General features: G+C 41.3%; 1 protein-coding gene across 2 annotated transcripts in view; it reads right to left on the bottom strand.

The window, feature by feature from the left end:
* PAH (phenylalanine hydroxylase) overlaps positions 1-23,000 on the bottom strand; it is a 101,145-nt gene that overhangs the window by 67,596 nt on the left and 10,549 nt on the right. The window contains exons 2-4 of one of the 2 annotated variants that reach the window (XM_058741586.1): positions 14,828-14,903; positions 13,997-14,116; positions 2,624-2,772 (exon numbers count right to left, since the gene is read on the bottom strand). In XM_058741586.1, coding sequence (XP_058597569.1) covers positions 2,624-2,680 — 57 coding nt within the window. In that variant the 5' untranslated portion in view covers positions 2,681-2,772; positions 13,997-14,116; positions 14,828-14,903. The remainder of the gene's footprint in view (positions 1-2,623; positions 2,773-13,996; positions 14,117-14,827; positions 14,904-23,000) is intronic. The other variant, XM_058741587.1, reaches the window with a different exon arrangement.

Below are 23,000 nucleotides of genomic sequence, written 5' to 3'. Positions count from 1 at the left end.
AGAAGCTCAAGGGAGTTTGTGAAATAAGGTGGCCTTGGGTAGATTCTGATTCCAACATCACTATGTGGATCCAGCATGGGACCTTGGGCAAGTCTCTTCCAGAATATATTTGTATTGGCTCATCATCCATGCCTTATTTGTTTCCCAAAAGCGTATGAGTTGGCTTAGAAACGCATGTAGACCCGGGATGGGCAAAGGTAGAGAAAAGTAGCTCAGACACCAGATAGGAAGAAATAGTGCAGGGAAAATGAACTTTACTAGCGCCCAGGATGGAAAGAGTTTTGATCATTGGGCAATACGTTTAACAGCAGAAATATATTCCCTATGGTTGTATCTAACAAATGCATTCTGTTATCCTTGGAAAAGAGCATTTTTCAAAATTGCAAACAATAATACTCTTTAGCAAGGTATTCTAAGGGCACCTTCAATCTTAGTGTCATGGTAGGAGGCCTGTATTTGCAAGTGTGATTATATGTATACACAGGCACAGTGTAAGACAACCGGAAAAAAGGATGCAGACATCCTGCCATGGACACACTACACCCCGTATTCCAGCGTGTTTCTACAGGAGGAAGAAGTGTGGCAGCGAGCGCCCAGGGTGTTGAAGTGTGATCTACATTTGAACACTGGCTTCACCATTCAGAGCTATGATTTCTGAGTTCCTCTTATCCCGTATTCCACTGCCCTGTTCTATTTTCCTTCACAGCTCTTTCCCCTACACGAAATTATTTGTTCATTTGGTTAGTTTAGTATTACTTTTGTCCTCCACTAGAATGTAAGTTTCACTAGCGCAGAAATTCCACTGCGCCTGGCACAGAGTAGGTGCACACTAGGTCCACTGGGTGAATGAATGAGCCGAACACCTCTTGCAGGGTTGTTGTGCCTGTGGCGTGGGTAAAGCACTTGACACATCACATGCTCTCCAGCCTTATGTCAGCATTACGTCCAGCACGTGCTGTTCATCTGGGTCGGGAGCTTCGAGAGGGCAGAAAGTAGGTCTTTCTTGCAGACTTTCAGAGCTGGAAGGAATGCTTGAGACTATTCCGGTCCAACTCCCCCGCCCTCAGTTTTACAAATACCAAACTGAGCCTCTTTGCCCCAGTTAGACGACTTCCCCGATACACAGCTTCAGTAAACCAAAGGCAAGAGCCCATGTCCGCTGACTCCACGTCCAGCATCCTTCCATGGTGTAGCCATACCAACCACTGTGCTTGACTCAGTGCCTGTGTCTCTTGCCAATGTTCCATACCCAGTTTGTGGAACACGTCAGTCGGTTCTGGCTAGACACGGTGTTCCAGGAACTGTGCTAAAAGCTTGACAGACACTATTTCCTTTCATTCTCATCCTAACCCTAGGACATGGGTATTTTTATCCTAATTTTTCAAATGAATAAGCCTGCAGCTTTGCAAAGTTAAATACCCTGCTTTCCATGCAAAGGTAAGACATGCTGTAAACTCTCACTTTTTACCCCCCAGTCATCAAGAGCGATCATCTGTGGTTCTCAATCTTCTAAGTGTTCTATGAAGAAAGCTTTAAGCCCCCATGGCTCCCTAACCAGATCATAGCCCCTAACTTCCTCCCATGGTTGTAGGGGCCCCACTGCCAGAAACACCAGGACTGAATGATGACCGGGCCAGAATCTATTCTGTGATCCATCTGACAACCACACTGTCCCTCCTCAACACAAACTGTCTCCCAAGTGCTACCTTTCCAAAGGAAGTCTTTCTCACAGGACTCAAAAAAAAAAAAAAAAAAAAAAAAAAAAAAAAAAAAGTCAGTCCAAAGTTCTGTGGTCTCTCTAGTTATGCTAAAACATCGACTATCCTCTCCCCTCCAGCTTCTGTTCTCTAGACGGGTCTCATTGATCTTGTAAATGACAGCTGTCTGTAAGCTCACGTTATCTCCCAGGGCTGGGCTTTACGTCTGAACCCCAGAGTCTGCAAGTGTGATAAGTCAATTCAAGAATGTATGCTGCCATTTTTCACCTCAAGAGAAAGGCAACGGGTCCCGAAGAACAGAATGCACCCTGAGTATTATCCCCAAGTCACGTTTAGGGTTCTCTCACATTTCAAGTCCAAGGCTAAGTCCTGTTCATCTCCCTCTCTGTTTAATTTTTCTCCTTCCCCAGGTCTGAGTAAGTCCAAGACTTCTTCATGCCTCCTTTTCTCCCAAAGGTGAAAAAAAGAATACAATTTCTTACAACGTTGCCATTTTGAAAGCTGGCTGAGAGCGCTACATAAACATCACAGGAGAGCAGATCTAGAAGAATCCCATCTCCCATACCGGATCATTGAGAACCAGCCCCTTCACTGTAGGAAAGAGAAAGCAGGCAACAGAGAGGGCCAGTGACTTGTCAAAAGACACACAGCTACTTGGGGGCAGCTCTGGAAGCCAGATCCCCATCTCCTAAAGCAGTGCTCTTTCCCTGAAAGCCACACAGGACAGATGTCCTTCCCTAGGGAACGGTCCTTGAGGACACGTGTTATCTGTTGCCTTCCTGGACATTTCCATCATTCTTCAAATTCTCGGTGATCTTAAGGGAGTAGGAAAGAACAACATTCCTCAGACCCTTTCCTATGGGGGACCAGACGTCCCTCCCTCCCTGAGGCCAGCCCCGGCTCACCTGTCCGTCAGAGAGTTTCCTGCCAAAACCTCGGTTTTCCAGGACCACAGCCGACATGCTGGCTCCCCGTGCGAGTGAGGCGTCTAACTCCGGGGCGTCGGTGGCAGGCGGTTTCGCAAACAGCAAGTGCTGCTCCTGAGGTTTTTAACCTGGCGTTAGGAGGAGAGGAGAGATTGCAAGGATGTCCCCTGCCACGTACCGGCCACAGTGAAGCCCCAGGTAGGCGTTGTCCTGACGTAGTGGGCTCCGGGTCACCTGGCCCGACCGCCCAGAGGGGAGGGTGTGGCGGATGCGGGGAGGCAGGACTTGGCTGCCCGCCCTCGGTGGGGCGCGGGGCCGCCTCCGCGCTGGCGATGAGACAGGGTTGGCACCTCCAGGACGCAAGAGCATGGGAAGCGGGTTCTGTGCAGTGCGAAGAACCCCGCGATCCCCTGATGACAAAACCTGTAAGAAATAATCCTTTCTTCCCCAACCCCCCTCCCCATAGGAGCACAGCCAGGATCTTAATTTAGATTTACATTGGTGGGGGGCGGGGTCCTTTCTATTCACCATTAAGCCAACCATCTTTCTGTGCTGGGACTTCAGAAAGCAAGACTTTCTGTGCTGGGACTTCAGAAATGCATTCGCACGCCCTCGAGCTGTTCACGCAAGTGCCGGGAGCGCCCAAAGGAGAGTGGGAGAGCCACCTGGCCGGGATGCTGTGAGAATAGGGGTAAGAATGAGAACGAGGTACCGTATTACGCACTGAGTACAGTTCTCGCCATAGAGTTGAACCCTCAATAAATGGAAGATCCTGTTTAAAAGTATGTGACCACAAATAATCATCGAACGCCTGTACTGTGTGTGGGGAGGTATTCTCCGCACTGAGGGTGAAGCAGTGAATGAAACAGAGGCCCCCCGCCTCCCCCGCCAAGCTGCCTTTCTGTGAGCGAGACAGAGAATACGTTAATAAATAAATTTAGGCAGAGCTAAGCCTTCTGAAGAATATAAAACAAGGAGACGGGCTAGGACAGAGCTGGTGGGTACTGGAGACTGGACTCCTTCAAATGAGCAGGAAGATGTCATTCACTCCCATATTTTCAGAGCAGGAATCTGAGATGAAGCATTCGTTGCCAGCGGGAAAACAAAATAACGAGGACACAGCCACGTCAGAGGTTCAGAAGAGATGTGAAAAAATCGGGGCATCAAGGCCTGGAGGGCCTGCCTAATATTTACCCAGGAGAGAAAATAAGCCAATGATAGAGGTTGCTAGAGATCCACCCCCTCCTATCCCACGATGCTGTGACAGAACGACCAAACATCTGCAAAAAAAAAAAAAAAAAAAAAAAAATCTCCTATTTGAGATCCAAAACAAATGGACTAACTCCTGGTTCCATCACTGATTAGCCATGCTATGTAGCTTTGGACAAATCCATGGCTCAGTTTCTTCGTCTTCAAAATGGGGGTTTTAAGGGTTGTTGTTTAGGGTTCCTTGAGCCTCTATGATGTGCCAGGCTTTCTACTGGCTGCTAAGAATATAGACATAATTAAATGTGACTTCGGTCCAAAAGGAGTCTTTGAGTGTCTGATTGGAATTTCCTACGGTAAACTGGAAGATCAATGTTGTTGAACCTGAAAGGGCAAACCCTGACTTCCACCCTCAGGAGAATCTATCCTTTATCTAATGTCAATATTTTTTTTAGCACCGTAGACATGAGATGAAGAGTTTTCTTCAGCCCCAGGACTGCGTCACAAGCATCATTTCATCCATTGATGTTGTTGGCATCCTAAGGACAGCAATGGATGTGATGGCAACTGCCATATAACAGGCATGCCATAAATAAAAGCAAACAATGACAGCTAGTCCCACATAAAAATGCCCCAGACCTGGGTTTTAGAGCACACTTAATTTTCAGTTACTTCAGAGAAAAACACTAATGCCTTCTTTTAAAAATATTATTCTGGCAAAAAAGAGAACATTTCTCTATGCACTAAGATAAAAACTCCCAATGGTTGTTATATAAATTTTGTAGGTGATTTTTCAGCTGTCTTCTTGTTAAGTGTGTGTGGAATATAATGTGTTGCTCTTATAACAAGGGTGGTGCTGAGTCCTAAAAAAAATTGCTTTGGACCCCAGTGCAGGTCTAGAAGGAGCATCCAAGAATGCAGTGTGCAGACCATTGAGATATTGTGAATGGCCACAGAAAGGTCCACCATGTCGCAAGTTGTGTATATGGCACACTTAGAGCTGACCTTCACCGATTTGGAAGGTGAAGATTTCCCAACCACTGCAGGTTATCAATCTCTTTTATTTAACCTCATATGCGGAGAGCTGAGTTAATCATAATCTATGAATTCATGGCACATAATCAAAACCTACAAGGTCCTGTCTTGTTTAATTTATTCATTCTTTTTCATCTTCATTCCCTACCTCTACTCCCTTCCCCCGGAGGTATCATCCTTGTGTTTAATACTTAGCCTTGGATTTTTATTTTTTTTAATTTTTTAATGTTTATTTATTTTTGAAAGAGACAGAGCGTGGGTGAGGGAGGAGCAGAGAGAGAGGGAGACACAGAATCTGAAGCAGGATCCAGGCTCCGAGCTGTCAGCACAGAGCCTGACGTTCGGGGGGCGAACCCACAAACTTCAAGATCATGACCTGAGCTGAAGTCTGACGCTTAACCAACTGAGCCACCCAGCCAGGCACCCCTAGCCTTGGATTTTTAGAATGTATGCAAATATTGGTGCTTGTATGTACTTTTCGTGGATATGAGTGATGTTGTGGTATAGTATTACTATAGAACATAGATGGACTATAGATTTCACAGTTTCTAACTTTTTCTTTGACCATATCCTTAGGATCTAACCATGCTGTGAATGTACATCTAGTTCTTTGCTTTCCTAACTGGTGTGGACTACTCCACCATATTTGATTCCTCCATTCCCCAGTGATGCACACCTCGGCTGTCTCTAACTTTCCTCCACCCCAAACAATTCTGCAAGAAACACCTTCCTCCTTGTCCCCTTAGAGACCTGTGTGAGAATTTGTCTTGGATAGAGGGGTGGGATCCTAGATCCTAAGGAACATGCATTCTTAACTGCACAAACTACTGCCAGATTGCCCACTAGAAAGGCTTGTACTGGCCCACATCCCTACCAAAAGGGCCAAATAGTTCCTGTTGCTGAGCATCCCCAGTACCTGGCATCTTCTAAATGTCTGATTCTTTGTCAATCTGGTCAGTTTGAAAAAAGTATGCCTTTGCTGTTTTTATTTTGCATTTCTCTTGTGACAACTGAGTTTGAATATCTCTTTAGACACTTATGCCACTTAGATTTCCCATGCTGTCAATAGTTCGTTATATCCTTTGCCTATTTTTCTACTAGGACTCCTGTCTTTCCATGTTGACTTGCAGGCATAACTTGTATAGTCTAGATGTCAGCCATATGCCTTTCTCAGTCACTAATCTATCACCATCAGTCGTCAACTGGTGTTCTTCCTTGAGAAAAAAAATAATTCTGATGTAATAAAGATCGATCTTTTAAAATTTTTGTGGTTTGTACTCTTAGTGTCTTGTTTAAGAAGTCCTTCTTCATCTCTAAGTTACAAAAATATTCTCTCCTTTCATCATCACTGGTTTTATCTTTCACATTTGGATCTTTAATCTATCTGTATCTCTTTGTGGGTGGGATAGAGTACTGACCCAGAGTTGTTTTTGTTTTTGTTTTTCTGTCTCTCCTCTCTTCATGTCATGAGTCAGTTTTTCAACAACATGGACAAAGACTTTTCTTCATTGACTTTTTATGTCAGAACTTTCTCAGCTGAGATGAAATGACTCCTTCTCAGAGATGCATAATAAGAGACACCCCTTTGACTTTTGGTACCACATGTACAGTTTTCCAAATTGCCGTTTATATTTGAGTCTGTCTCTGAGATTTAATTTTTATTCCATTGGTTTATTCTATTATGCCTCCTTTTGTGTCATTATCCTGCTGCATTTATTAATATCACAGTATGGTTTGGTAATGTATCTTAATATCAAGTTGGCAAGTCCCCCTTCTTCTCTTATTTTTCCCGAAGTGTACTTATCTGTTATGCACATTTATTCTTCCATATTCCAGCTGAAATTTTTATTGATTTGGCTCTGAATTTGGTTCTGATTTGGCTTCATCAGGGGATGCTTGTGTTAAACAATAGCATTAATGGCAGACATACATGCTAGCCAAAGCTTATTATGAATGCAGCCAAAGTTTCTCCATTCCTATTATGTGTGTTATAGGGTTTTGGTGTCGGAACCATCATTAAATTTATGAAATCCTCTCTGTCCCTCGTGTGCTGAGGTTTGTTTGTTTTCATCACAAAGTGTTGAACTTAGCAAGCGCCTTTTCTGCATCTACTGAGAAAATTATGCGATGGCTTCCTTCTAGTCTATTAAGATGGAAAATTATACTGGCAAAACTTTTGGATGTTAAGCTCTCCTTGCATACTAAGATAAACCATTTTACTACTTGTTCCATCATTATTTTATTTTGAAATCAAGATTACAGTAGCCTTACACAAGGAGTTGTAAAAAAAAAATTTCCCTGTTTTTATAATTTTGGGAACAACTACAGAAGATGCAAATTATTTGTTTCTTGAAAATTTGGTAATATTTTTTATAAATACAATGGATCTAAAATTTGAAGGGCCAGGAAAAGAAAGTAGTAGATTATATTTCAATTTACTTAACTATTATTGACCTAGTTATGCTTTCTATTTCTTCTCATTCTATATTTTTCCAAAATTAATTCAGTCCATCAAGGTCTCAACAAAACGGACATATTCCTGTTCATAACATTCTTTCCTTGTTTTTAAAAGTTATATTGTCTGCTTTATTCTCTCTTTCTAATTCCATATTTTATTTGTGTCTTTCCCCATTTGCCAGATGTTTGTCCGTGAAGACTCAGCATTCATAAGACTGATTTTCTTTAGTGTTTGTGCTGTTTTCTATTGAATTGTTTCTCCCCAGTTTTCTTTATTATTTCCTTACTTGAGCTTGCTTTATTTACTGCAGTGCTCCCAACTTCTTGAGTTGAACCCTTGGCTTATTTGTTTTCAAAGTTCTTTGTTTCCTGAAGAAAACATTTAAAATGAAATATTTTTTAAGTACTATTAGTACCATTTTGGCTGTGTCTCATTAATTTGATACAGTTAGTGTTTTTATCATTGTTTAGTTCTAAGTTTGGAATGTAATTCTCTCAATAACCTAAGAGTTATTAAAAGTGTATTATTTAAAGTCAAGGTATTTGGGATATTGTTGGTTCTCTTTCTTTTTTTTTTAACTTCTAACTATATTACATTATAGTTAAAAAGCCAGTCTTCATGATTTTACTCTTTGCAATTTATCAAAGCTTTGTGACCAGGCACATATGGTCCATTTGTGTAAATGTTCAGGTATACTAGCAAAGAATGGGTATTCTTTATTTCTTGAAGGTATATATGTGGTGTGTGTGTGTGTCTGTGTGTGTGTGTGTGTACATATATCTATTATATTTTAAAATCCCTATTTCATAAATTAATATATAAATCAGAAAAAAGTTGGAGAACATGCATTTATACATAGATACAAATGTGTGTGTGTGTGTGTGTGTGTGTGTGTGTGTGTGTGTGTGTATAACTTGTATTTTAATCTAATCTGATAGTTTCTTTTTACTGGTAAGTTTAGCCCATTACTTTGTTATAAAAACTTTTATGCTAGTACATATTTCTGCCATTTTATTTCATATTTTCCACTTCCCACACTTCATTTGCTTCATTTTCTCTTTTTAAGCCTTCCACTGGAGGAATAGGTCAAGTTTTCTTTTGCTGATTTGAAAGTTCTCCTTTCTATTTTAATTCCTTTGCTGGTCATGATGGACTGAAATGTTTGTCCCCTGACCCCACCAAATTTCTCTGTTGAAAGTATAATCTCCAGTGTGATGGTATTTGAGGACTTTGGGAAGTAATTAGGTCATGAGGGCAGAGCCCTTATAAATGGGATTAGTGCCCTTCCCAGTAGAGACAACTTGCTTCCTCTCCCTCTGCTCTTCCTCTCTCTCTGTCTGAGGATACAAGAAGATGGCCATCTGCCAACCAGATGGGGGCCCCTCACCAAAGGGTGGATCTGCAAGCGACTCAGTCTCCGATTTGGTGGCCTCCACAACGGTGGGAAATAAATGTTTGTTGTTTAAACGTGCCATCCCACGCTGCTTAAGAAACTGGTTATCTCGGGGCGCCTGGGTGGCGCAGTCGGTTAAGCGTCCGACTTCAGCCAGGTCACGATCTCGCGGTCCGTGGGTTCGAGCCCCGCGTCAGGCTCTGGGCTGATGGCTCGGAGCCTGGAGCCTGTTTCCGATTCTGTGTCTCCCTCTCTCTCTGCCCCTCCCCCGTTCATGCTATGTCTCTCTCTGTCCCAAAAATAAATAAAAAACGTTGAAAAAATTTAAAAAAAAAAAAAAAAAAAAGAAACTGGTTATCTCTAAGTCTTTATTCATTTTTTAAGTGAGACATAATTTTTATGTCATTTATTTATTTTTGAAGAGTTAAATACTCATATGAATCAAAAAGAAAAAAGTTATAACATACATAGTGAAAATTCTCTCACGCTTCCCTGTCCTTCAGACACCCGATTCTCTTCCCCAAAGACAACGAGTGCTATCAGTTTCTTTCAGAGATTTTTAAGCACATCTGTGTTCATGTTTGGCGCCTGTGTTCCTCTCCCTTTCAAATGGCAGCATAGCGGCCACGGTTATGTACCTCGCCACGTCAAACTTTTAATTTATATATCTTGAGATCACCTGCTTGCTACATGCAAATCTTCCTCGATCTGTTTTAATAGCTCCATTGTGTTTCTTTGTATGGGTTGTCATAATTTAATCAGTACTTGTTAATGTTATTGTTTCCCATCGTTTGCTATTACGACTAATGCTGTGATGAATAATTTCATGTGTGCACATGTGTGCACATTTTATATACATGGAAGGATATGTCTGTATGAAAACATACTGTAAGCAGAATTTCCGCGTCAAAGGATATGGGCATTTACCACTTTAGTAGATATTGACAAATAATCCTCCAGAGGGTGCCCATATAATTTAGTATCCAAACTGGAGTTTTTTGAGAGTGAAAAGAAGTGCTCGTGGTATATATAGTGAGACAATGGGTATAAATTGGGACTATCACAGGCAAACTGTTATGGATGGTCTCCCAATACACACGTGTTCTGCCAATTTACACACGACAACAAAAATATGACAGCTTCTATTTCTTTATAATGTTTCCACCCCATGGGAGGTTGCTTACCTCAGTATTAAGAAATGTCAACAAGCATATGTAGTGCTTTTCTGTTTAAAGAAAAAAGAAAGGTCAACAGATCGGTTCAGATACACAAAAAGACCAGATATCACTTGGGTAAATCAAACAAGCCTGCTGAGTCAACAGTCACAGCAAAAAGATCGTCAACATTATCTAGGGACAAGCAGGAGTCTACGTTTCCAGCCCATAACCCTCACCAAGGAGCACACACTTGTGGATGGTAACACCGGAGGGAATGAGAGATGTATCACCCCTTCTGGAAGCTCAACGCCACCACCACCTTTATACCCAACTAATGGCCATGAGATTAAAGCAGTTCTGGACAGAGTCTTTTCTAAAATAGACATAACTCATTAATCTCAGCCATACATTCCACAGGCTGATGGAGAGGCTATATATAGCACAAAACTCAGAACCAATTTCCCATGTATCACATTCAAACTCCTTACACTAACAACATAAACCGCTCGAGCTAAGAACACTTAAGAATTTATCGTTGTGGGACCAGAACAAATGTTAGATGCCCAGACATGTGGCCGTTAGACCAGTCATGAGGCTCCTGCACTTACCAAATGTTTAAATCCCTGACCATCTGGAGAACAAAAAACTCATCATACTTTTCATTACAATATCTTTTATTTTGAGCAAGGTTTGTCTTTGCGTTTACTTTTCCGTGGACCATCTATTCCTTGGATTATATCCCTGCCACTTATTTTTAAAATCATCAGGCGGCACGTTGGCCTAGGCTTCATCCCTAACCTCCACCCCCAAAATCAGATACACTAAACCACGGAAGGTACGTGCTCTACATGGAAGCATCTACAGTTACAATGTAGCATTGTTGTCATTTGGTACCAAAAAAATATGTCTGCTTTCTGGTTATTTCTCTAATGGGGAATTTTGTATGTGCCTTGGAAATTACTCACTAGGGACTTTGAAACACAGTTCTGTGATCCACACTAAGAGACGTCCATCTCACAATAAACTATATACCTTTCTCTTGCCAATGGTGAAGTACAGCTTGTCCTCACTGTGGCCATCTGTCTATATTTAATATTCAGAGAAGCTAGACAGTTTCTTGCCTTTATACATGACTTAGGTAGAATCCCTACGGCCCTCAAATTTCAGAGGACATAGGCTGTTCTCTGATAGGTTCTTTTTACCCTCCTTAATCTGGTACCAGGGGAAGGAGAGGGATTTCTGGAAAGGAAAGAGAAATATCACAGCACACTAACAGAACTCTCTTTAATAAAATTCTCTCTTTCCAGTCATCTGTGTTAGTGTCTTAGTCTCCTTTTATAAATCTTTACAATAAGTGTTGAGCCAAGGATTGCAAAATGGGCTTCCCCATGTCCTGTATAGAAAGTCTCATATTCCAAAACAATCACATTTAACATATAATTGGAGTATTAACTGGACTGATGGATGTTTTTAAATTTGAGGTTTTCCCTTAAATATTTAGTGAAGTCTATGCAGTTATGCAGAATTTAGAGAAGGTGAAAGTTGAGACATACTTTCCCTGGCATTTGTACCCATCTTGGACCATTTTTTCAAGAATCTTTGTGCAGAAACAGCCTTGGAAGGAGGAGATGGTATTTCCTTCTGGGTCAAAGGGCAGATTTGGTTCCTGACCAGTGTGAAAGATAGAGAAGATATCCATCCCCCAAAGTATCCCATGGTAATAAAGTCTTTCCCCTCTCCCTGAAGAAAATGTGCTTACATCCCAGAGTAAAGAAAACGCCTCTCTTTGGAGAGAAGGTTGTAGAAGTTGCCAGCAGCCCCAGAGAAGATGTAACTTTCCTAAGCTCAGTGTTCCTCATCTGTGACACAGATCCAGTGGGTGCTCAGCATTCACCAGATCCACTGTGCTTTGACATCCATGGGACGTGGGCGATGAGTCATGTAAATATGACGCACACGTTGTCTGTTGTGCTCTGAACAATAAACTGTTTAAACGACTGGGCTCATTATCCCCTGCTGGCCAATTTCATGGAAGTGTGGCAAATATCCCAACAGTCACACTGATGTTTAGGAACCACTTGACCTACTTGACAGAGAAAGCACAGAGATGTGGCATATGATGGCTAGCATTTTCCTTCCTTCTCTCTCATGGAAACAAAAGCTCTAAATTTTAGCTAGCCATCCCCAAGACTTCCCAGAATAAAAACCCACACCTCCCAGCCTTCCCTGAAGCTAGACGTACTGCAGGTCTCATATCTGACCAAAGAAACGCAAGGAATAGAGGTCTGTGCAACATCGGAGAGGTGTATCTGCAGGAGGCATGCCTTTCTCCTTCTATGGTTTCCTTCTTGCAGGTTGGAAGGCAGAAGTGCTAACTGGAATCGGAACAGCCGTGTTGGATTATGAGGTAAATGTAGGAGTGGGGGCTGTGCTTTTCAGAGTAAGAAGAGAGAAGGATAAGGGTAAAAGAAGCTTGGTTCTTGACATCATGGAGCATCACTCCGGCAGCCTTGGACTTTTGACTTATTTGATATAGGAAAAAAATTAACTTCTGTTTTGTTCAAGCCTTTATTTTGAAATTTTTGTCACTCACAGCCAAATCTAATTCTAAGAATATGAGAAGCATGGAAATGATACTTCAGATGGATTTCTCTGTCCAAGAACCACTCTTTTGTCATCAGAATTTAGAGAACAATGCAATGTCTCATTGGAAGAACTTGGGAAATTCCCACCCAGCAAAATCAGTTAACTGTGAGCTTCTTCAGATCCTCGTTTCTGTGGCATACTTCTTCTTCGTCTAGCTTTTCCCACGTAGACGATCCAGAAATCTGAAGATCACCGCCGACCGGTGCCCACACAAACTAAATGCAATTAACATGTGAAGTTGTGGTTTTAACCAAAATAAAATTTAAAGCAGGCTCTTCCTGGAATTCTTAGGAAAACTTAGACATTTCTTCAGATTATAATAAAATCAGCTGGTAAATCAAGTGTATTTGATCAGAGGTTTAGTGTGTGTGTGTGTGTGTGTGTGTGTGTGAGAATGAATGTGTAGTCTGAAGACTCTGAAGTCATTACATTAGCCTTCATTCTTGGCAACATCAGCATAAGGTCACTGAGTGTTGTCATTCATACGTTCACTTGATTCAACAAATATCTGTTGAGAATGTACTAGGTGTCAGAAACCATTCCACATAGTAACGAGCACGACAGTCAAAGCTCTCATTGATTCTATTAGGGAACATGACCAGTGAACAAGCAGTATTAAAAAAAAAAAAAAAAAAAAGCAAGATGCACCGAGTAGAAATAAAGTTTTAAAAAGAGGTATTGTAAAAGAGATTGACTGTTTTGGGGAGGCTGATTTCAGCGGGACGCACAAGGAAGACCTATTCAAGAAGGCATTGTTGGAGCTGAGAACTGAATTATGAGAAGGCTTCACTCTAGATAAAAAGATCTGGGGGAAGAGGCTCCCAGTGGAGGGAACTTCTGTACAAAATCTCTGAGATATTGAACATGTGGGACTTCTTTGAAGGGCAGACAGAGGCCAGTTGTGGTTGAAGTAGAAAGAATGGAGGGGAAAGAAGTGTGCACTGAGTTTGGAGAGGGAGCAGAACCAGTTCCTGTATTTATGACCAGTGGTGTCTGAAGGTCAGCTCATACAGACTTGTGAGAGCTGATTTTTCAGTGATTTCAGAGAGCTGATTTTTTGGTGAGCCTGTTGCTAAACATACCCATGATTAAAAACTAAATTACGTAAACTTATAATTGAATGGAGTGTATTAAAAACAGAGGTAATAAATACTCAAAATTCATTATTTCACAATTATTTTACCAATTTAATTGTCCATGCTCTTAAGGTTATTTATGCCTATGATATCTGTGTGGTAGAAATACTATATTAAATGCTACTGCATACCCCTTCTCAGTTTCGTGTTCATATTGGTAGCGTGAAATCTGCCATAGCGGGAATATTTACACCAGGGAAATCAGCCAACGCTACAAATCAGGGGTAGAGTCAGTGGTTTGCTAAATAAACATTTACCACATCCCACTGACCATAACTATGGCAGCAAAACCACAAGTAGAACCGGATTGAAGCCAGATACCTCAGAGGGCAGGACAGCAATGTCACTCAGTGATTGAAGACATTTTAGGGCAGAATGAACTCAGTCACCGGTCAGTGGAGTAACACCATCAAATCTAAGAAGATCAGGGTGAGATTCAGTCTGAAGAAAAATCCAAAGTCAAAGCTAGGGAAGGCACCTCAATGGTGGGACTCAGGAGGAAGGCTTAGTACACCAAGTAGGTAATTAGTACTCCAATTCGTAACCCAAGTACGACCTCTTCCAAAAAGCCTTCTCTGTCACTGCCCCCAGTCAACTCAGACAGCATCTTGAAATTTCCGCTATAACTAAACTCATCAACTTTCATGTCTTATTTTCACTTTTCTGTCTCCTCCTTCTAGATAAAGAGCTCTCAGACCAGAGACCAAATCTTAGTCTTTTCAAATTCCAAGACTAAACATGATGCTTAGTGCATACTAAGCACCCAATTCATATTAGTTTAATCAGAAATGTAGAAAAACATACACAAAAATGTCTGGGACAAAAAAGCTTAAGGAGAAATTAAAACTTCAGCAGTAAGGGAATAATTAAATTACAGTTCATTCTCAGATTCAGCCATAAAAATTATTTTTTAAATCACTAAAAATTTGCGTATCTCAAAACGCTCACAATTCAATTGGTGATTGATAAAATATAAAGTCTTGTATTTCCCATTGTGCAAATATGTAAAGAGGCATACAACCACAAAAAAGGAGGGGAAAGAGGTGTTTTCTTTAGATTGTAGGATTAGGAAAGAGGTTTTTTTTGTTATCTTTATGCTTTCACGTTTATATTTGTATGGAAGAAAAGTTGCAAAGAGAAAAAGTAGCTTACCTAAAGAATTTGCCCAAAGCCATACTGGATTTCTAGTTAGCCATCCCTCAGCATTATTCTTTCCATCTCATCCTCTCTGGGGAGAGAAAGGGATAAATATTTATTCAGCACTTAAATATTTATTTAGTACCAGGCATACTGCAGAGGTCATCTTATTTAATGCTTTCTACAATCCAATGAGATAGATTTTTAGTATTCTCACTGGATGAATGAGGATATTGTGGTCTTGTGGGATAGGGGGCAAAAGACCTGGGGCGGTGATGTTAGGGTTGGGAAAATTACCTCCTATCCTTTCTCTCTGACTCCTGCATGAATCCTTCCTCTGCAGAAGAAGACGGTGGTATAAACATCCCTGTCCATTGAAACACTCCTGGCCCCTGTGGAGCCTCCTCAGTAGGTTTGACCATTTGAAATCTAAGTCTTGGAGGCCGCTGTCGCTACTCATTGAGTAATAACTTTGGGAAACATCTACTGAGGCACTCAACCCACCAGACCATGGAATGCTCGGTTTCTTGATAAGACAAATATGTGCTCTGCAGCTTGGATTCTTCTGCCTCTGTCTCATCAGGGGGGCAGGTGGATGAACTCTAAGATTGAGAAGACATTTGGGGAACTAGAAGTAAGTGATATTCATCCATCCAACCTAAAAATATCTATGAAGCTTGTGCTATAAGACAAACACTGTTCTAGGTTCAAGGATGTAACCGCCTCCCTGAATTTATATTCTTTTTTAGAATACTCTTTTAGAATGGATATTAATCAAACCATAGGAATACATTTAAATTTACAACTGCAATGAATGGCATGAAGGAGATGTGCATGCTGTTGTAAGAACTTCACCACAGGAAGTGCTCTCAGTCTAAACTTAGGAAGTAGAAAATCCCCAAACAAAAGGGAAAGAGAAGAACCTGGAACTGCCTGGCACCTCCAGACAAAATAAGCAGTGTATGCAAAATTCATGTGGTATAAACGATAGGATTCATGGTTGAAGATGCCACTGGAGAACTAGGGACAGCTTTGTAGACCATGTTGAGGGTTTTTTGTTTTAAGTTTATTTATTTACTTTGAGACAGAGAGAGAGAGAGAGAGAATGAGCAAGGGAGGGGCAGAAAGAGAGAGGGACAGAGGATCTGAAGCAGGCTCTGTGCTGAGAGCAGAGAGCCTGATGTGGGGCTCCAACTCACAAACCATGAGATCGTTACCTGAGCCAACGTCGGATGCTTAACCAACTGAACCACCGAGGAACTCCATGTTTTTTTGGTTTTTTAAAAACCTTTATCTTGAGAAAGTTGGGAAGCCAGCAAGGTATATAATTAGAAGGTGCTTCTCTGAGATTTGACCATAAGTGGTCAAAAGGCCACTCTGGCTTCAGTGTGGAGAGTGGAGGGAGGGCAACAAGAGCAGTTAAGAAATGAATAGAGTTGTCCAGGTGAGAAATGGCCATGGTTCCTCAGATTAAAGTGGCATCGATGACGGATGGCGGAGATGAAGAAAATGGGATGGATTTGAGAGTCAGAAGATTGAAAAAAGGAGTCAGCTTAGATACGAGGCGTGAAGGGGAGTAACAGGTCAAAGATGAATCCTGAGCTGCCGAGTCGACCAAGATAGTACCATTCTTGGAGGTGTTGTGTCCCTGCTCTTGACAGACCAAGGAGATCTATCAGAGTTGGACTCTCTAGCTAGCCACTGAGAAGATCCCTGTGGAACTGGAACTCATTGGGATATTAAATTAAAGGTGGAGAAGCTAGATCTCCCTTTACTTGCTGTATTTCTAAAAACAAGTTTTCTATGTGTATTTTGCTTTTATTATTTCTAGAGTACTTTCACACACATTATCAGTAAGATATGAAGTACTCTTCCTGTTTTAAAAATTTAGGAAATAAACCCTGAATATATAAGTGATTTGTTCAAAGTCACACAGGCCATCTGAATCCAAATTCCATGCTTTTAAAACTTTGTTTCAGCCATTCATTCTCTATGTTTACCACCTACTCACAGGCACCAAAGGCAGATTTGTCACAGAGCTAATGTCGCTAAAGCTCCATCGGGGCTCTGCACCTACAAACACCCCTCCACGGCCCTGGAAGGGACCCTAGCAATAGTTTCATCTGGCCATAAGTGGGCTTCTATTTTTGTAAAGCTTTCCAAAGATACTTATACCACAGTCAGACAAGACTGCCCTGTCTTTCTACTCTGACATCCTCTGTATCACACTTGTTGTGTCCAGTGGTCCAGACATCTTTGAGATCGACCTAAGGAGAAGTTAAGATGAAGGTGCATTTTATCTGCATTTGGTGGATGCATTTATTATCTTTGTGGTCGCTTTCATGGAGATTTATTGCTGGTTGTCTGGATATAAGAAGGGTTTCCAGGAACACTCCCACTGTCCACCCTCTTAAGTCAGGGAGTCTTAAGGTTTGGGAACAGAAGTCTTGAGGCTATGTTCTAAGTGTCCAGTTTTCTTCCAACCCTGGTCAAAACAATTTCCTTTCTGGAGATCTAACATACAACAACGTGACGACAGTTAGTAATACTGTGTTGTATACACGAAATTTACTAAGAGGGTGGATCTTAAGTGTTCTCTCTCTCTCTCTCTCTCTCTCACACACACACACACACACACACAGAAAAAAGGAGAACAAAAGAGAAAGAAAGTGGTAACTATGTGACATGTTGAGTATGTTAATTAACTTGATTGTGGTGTTACAAATATCCAAGCATCAAGTTGTGTACTTTTAATATACACCATATTTATTTGTCAATTATATCTCAATAAAGCTGAAGAAAAATATCATATGCCTGGATAACCCCTCCCCTAATTTAAAAAAATCAGAATTTCCTTCCTTATTAGGAATATACTTGACAGTAAAGCATGAAAATTATTAACACATCATTTTTTCCTTTTTCAATAAGAATTTTGTGAAATAAATTTATCAGACTTCTCGTGTTTATATGGCACAAATCTACAGCGGTTCTGTAAACTTTAGTTTGTAAAGTAATATGCTTTAAGCTTCCAAACTATCAAAACTAAAGAACAAACATCAACCATATGTTATAGAAAAAAAATGATTTATCTTTTCATTTGCTCTGTAGGTAAGAGTAAACATTTTGATGAGATGATAAGGGTGTTCACCAAAAATATAGAACAAGTTGTAGAAGTTTATCAGGCACTTAATTTATAAAAATATGTTAATTTGTCTGAACTGTGTGGCATTTTGCTAGCTTTATGTAATGTGTTATTTGTTTATATTTCTGCTCTAAAGGTATATTCATTTTTCTACATAATATTTATAATTTTTTTTTATCTTTTTCCTAAATAGAGCCCCCAAAGTTTTATATGCATCAGAGTCCCCTAATCTGGATCTGTCCCTGCATAGGAATTACGTAGTTAAGACAGGAAAAAAAAGTGCCCTGCCTGGATCCAACGTAAAGTCTAGTAAGAAAATAGACCATGAAACAAGCAGTAGCAGCAGGTGAGTACAAGTTAGGCTAGGTGAAGGCCAAGTGGTGTGGGAGAGCATCGGAAGCGCCCTACCGTGTTTACGGTCCATGGGAATGGTTAGGAAAGGAAGGGGATACCCTGGTACCCAAGCAGCAAGGTGAGGTGAGAATTTCCTAGGTAGAAAGAAGAGCCTGAGCTCACATAAGTGTGACATGAAATCTTCACTAGCTGATCTAAGGTTCATGAATGGCTTTTAATGAAAGCTTTGATGACTCGAAATAGCTTGGGAGCTCCTCCTCCTTTACTGCTTCCCTGAATTATCTGGCCCAACTTCACCAAGGAGAGTCAACTGCCCCTTCCTTCGGTCTGGTCTTGCATTGAAAACTGCCTTTTTGCTTGCCCTCTTGCAAAAAGGAATATTACGTGAGCTCTCAGAACACAGGAACTGAGTCTTTTTTCAAGTTTTGCATCCTGGAGCATACTACATGCTTGGCATAGAGGAGGTATTCAATAAATGTTTTTGCAAATAATATTTATTCAGCCCCGTCATGTGTCAGGCCCTGTTCTGGACACCAAAACCCACTAATAAACGGAACAGGCAAAATCCCTGCCCTCCTGGGGCCTACATTCTAGTATCTGTTGAAAGAATGAATGAATGGTACTGTGTATGTTAAAACAGCTCACTAAAAGAGATGTTAGGAAAAGGAACTGAGCTAATCAAAGTCTGTCCCCACACATCTCTCTTCCTTAGCTCCAGACTGACCCCATGGATATGATGGTGTCACTCTCCTGTTTTAAAATGTCCCAGACCACCACACTTAGACCATCAGTAGGTCATTCAAGGCTTCCCATAGCCCAGCCTACCCTGCCCAAACCAACCCAACCCAGCCCTTACCACTCACCATAACATGGCCCCCGCTCCTCCCTATCTTCCCCTGCTCACACGTGTGTGAAAACAGACACGAAGAGTTCTGACACGTTAACAACCCTCATTATGTGACCCCATCAATGTCAAGTACGCCGAATCCTAAGTACCTGCTAAATACCAGGTTCTGTGTTCCTTGGAGAGAAGATCTGATTGCTTTCCTAGAGGCGAGGAAGCTATTCACATAAAAGATCACTGCTGACTCTAGGGAGCCTAGGGCAAGTGGAAGTGAGGGGACAGACACCCCAAAGGAGGGGGATGGTTTCTCTGAATCCTTTAAATTCTTCATTAAGAGCATTTTGCATGCCACTCTCTGTATCACAGATGCACACATTCAAGCAGCTTTAGTTCCACCAAGTCCATTCATTCAATCAACAAGCATTTATTGAGCACCTGCCTTGTTCCAGATACCATGCTGAGCATGCAAAAGGAGGCCAAGCAGAACCCCTACTATTATGGAGCAGTCAGGGCAGTGGATTCTTGTCCTAAGAAAATTGGGAGGCTATTGAAAGGTTTGAATAGAGGAGCAATAGGTTACGTTACACTTTGAAAAACTTACTTTGCCTGAGCTGCGACATAAAGTACCATTTGTTTGCACTCTGATGCCTTTTATGCATTTGACTGTGTCATCTACTTACATCGTTCTGGCAGCAGTGACGATGTTTGAGGGAGATTATACTGGAAGCAGGAAAAAACCCGAAGCAGGTTGACCAACTGGAAGACTATCGTCATAGGGCAATGATATTAGCACTAGACGGGAGGGAAATATTTATTTATATAAATATATATTTTTAAATCCATATAAATACATAATTAAATATATACCTTGATCGATATAACGATATATAAATTATACAAACAGACGATGAAAGAGGTTATATATAGTTAAGACTTGGCCATTGTGGAGAGGGCGTGAGAGAGCAGTGAGAATGTAGGACGACTCCCATGATTCTGTTTTGAGTGCGTGGACGGATGATGCCAAGCCCTGAATTATGGAACAAAAAGGAGGTAAGGATTTGAGGGAGTCGGAATGATGAGCCCAGTGTTACACGTGTTGTAGTGGATACACCAGGGGAACACCCCAGTAGCCATGTTGGTGGCGCACTTTGAGATCCCAGGGAGAGGTCCAGGGTAGAAATAAGAATTTGAGAGTCAGGGCATCTGGATGGCTCACTTGGTTGAGCGTCACACTCTTGATTTCGGCGCAGGTCATGATCCCAGGGTCATGGGATTGAGCCCTGCGTCAGGCTTCACGTGTGAAGCCTGCTTAAGATTCTCTCTCTACTGCCTCACACCTGTCAGAATGGCTACAATTAACAACTCAGGAAACAACAGATGTGGGTCAGGATGCGGAGAAAGAGGAACCCTCTTGCACCGCTGATGGGAATGCAAGCTGGTGCAGCCGCTCTGGAAAACAGTATGGAGTCTCCTCAAAAAATTAAAAATAGGGGCGCCTGGGTGGCGCAGTCGGTTAAGCGTCCGACTTCAGCCAGGTCACGATCTCGCGGTCAGTGAGTTCGAGCCCCGCGTCAGGCTCTGGGCCGATGGCTCGGAGCCTGGAGCCTGTTTCCGATTCTGTGTCTCCCTCTCTCTCTGCCCCTCCCCCGTTCATGCTCTGTCTCTCTCTGTCCCCCCCCCCAAAAAAAAAATTAAAAATTAAAAATAGAGCTACTTTATGACCCAGCAATTGCACTACTAGGTATTTATCCAAAGGATACAGGTGTGCTGTTTTGAAGGGGCACATGCACCCCCATGTTTATAGTAGTGCTATTGACAATAGGCAAATTATGGAAAGAGCTCAAATGTCCATTGACTGATGAATGGATAAAGATGTGGTATATATATATCTCTGTATAGATATAGATATATAGATATATAGATATATAGATATATAGAGATATAGAGATATAGAGATATAGAGATATAGAGATATATATATACACACACACAACAGAATATTACTCAGGGGTCAAAAAGAATGAAATCTTCCCATTTGCAATAACATAGATGGAACTAGAGTATATTATGCTAAGTGAAATAAGTCAGTCAGAGAAAGATAAATATCGTATGATCTCACTCATATGTGGAATTTAGGAAACAAAACAGATGAGTATAGGGGAAGGGAAGGAAAAATAAGATAAAAACAGAGAGGAGGGCAAACCATAAGAGTCTCTTTAAACATTTTTTAAATGTTTATTTATTTTTGAGAGAGAGACAGAGTGCAAGAGGGGAGGAGCAGAGAGAGAGGGAGACACAGAATCCAAAGCAGGCTGCAGGTTCTGAGCCGTCAGCACAGAGCCTGATGTGGAGATTGAACCCAGGAACTGTGAGATCATAACCTGAGCCAAGTCAGGAGCTTAACCAACTGAGCCACTCAGGTGCCCCAAACCATAAGAGTCTTTTAAATACAGAGAACAGACTGAGGGTTGCTGGAGGGGTGTTAGGTGTGGAGGACGGGCTAAATGGGTGATGGGCATTAAGGAGGGCACTTGTTGGGATGAGCACGGGGTGTTATATGTAAGTGATGAATCACTAAATTCTACTCCTGAAACCATTATTACACTATATTTATTTATTAAAAATAAATTTTATTTATTTTAAAATAAAATTAAAGATTAATTGATTAGTTAAATTAAAAAAGTTAAAATCTAAAGACCTGAAAAAAATAAATGAATGTTTCGTAGAATTCACCTAAAAAAATAAAAAAGATTCTCTCTCTCTCTCTCTCTCTCCCTCTTTCCCTCTGCCATTCTTCCCCACTCATGCTCTCTCTCTCTCTCTCTCAAAAAAGACAAATTTTAAAAATAAACATACATTAAAAATATTTTTAAAAGTTTAAAAGGAATTTGAGAGTCGTCAGCAAAAGATGTGGAAGCTCAAATCTACAGATAACATGTGTCCTTGGGAAACTGGAGATGGGAAACTAAAAACTAGTACTGAGAAAAAATTACCCAAGGGATAAGAATCACGGTAGCCAAAGGAGGAGAGAACATTAAGAAGAGGGGAGCAATCAACAAGGCCAAGGACATTGGGACAGCCAAGTAATGTAGGACCGGAAGTAGCTATTACATTCAACAAAGTGGAGTACTGGTGAGTGTGTTAGTCTGTATTCTTCAGAGAAACAGAACCAGTAGGAGAGATCTGTATCTATATATGTATCTATCTATATCTATACTAGTAAATAGATGATAGATTAGATTAGATAGATAGATAGACAGATGATAGGTAAATACTGAAAGAGAGAGAGAGAGAGAGAGAGAGAGAGACACTATAAGAAATTGGTCAGTGGTTATGAAGGCTGAAAAGTCCTCAAACCTGCAGTCAGCAAGCTAGAAACCCAGGAGAACAGAATGGGGTAGTTCCAGCCTGCATCCAAGGGCCTGAGAATTAGCAAAACAAATGGTGTAAGTGCCAGTACAAGTCCAAGTCTAGAGATAGGAGAAAACCAATGTTCTAGCTTGAAGACGATCAGGGAGAGTACGAGAGAGGGGGGTGGGGGGGAACTCTCCCTTACTTACCCTTTTTGTTCTATTCTGGCCTTCAGTGAATTGGGTGCTCCCCATCTATATTGGGGACCAACCTCGGAGCATCAGTTGGAATTAAATAAATGGAACTGTGGTGTAGACTACTGTTCTAAGAAATATGATTGACAGCTTAGGGTGGTCATAAGATCAAGGAGTGGGTTGGCTGATTTTTAGGATGGGAAGGTAAGCATTTTATGCTACAGGTTTATGAAATAATCAATCACACCTTCCAGACTCAGCTGGGGAGAGACCAGATTGGGAAGAAATAGAACTTGGGAAAGG

The sequence above is a fragment of the Neofelis nebulosa genome, chromosome 8 (genome assembly GCF_028018385.1).
Source record: "Neofelis nebulosa isolate mNeoNeb1 chromosome 8, mNeoNeb1.pri, whole genome shotgun sequence".
NCBI classification, from domain to species: Eukaryota; Metazoa; Chordata; class Mammalia; order Carnivora; family Felidae; genus Neofelis; species Neofelis nebulosa.
Note: the sequence above shows the minus strand (reverse complement) of the source record. Positions and strands in the feature narration are given on the sequence as shown.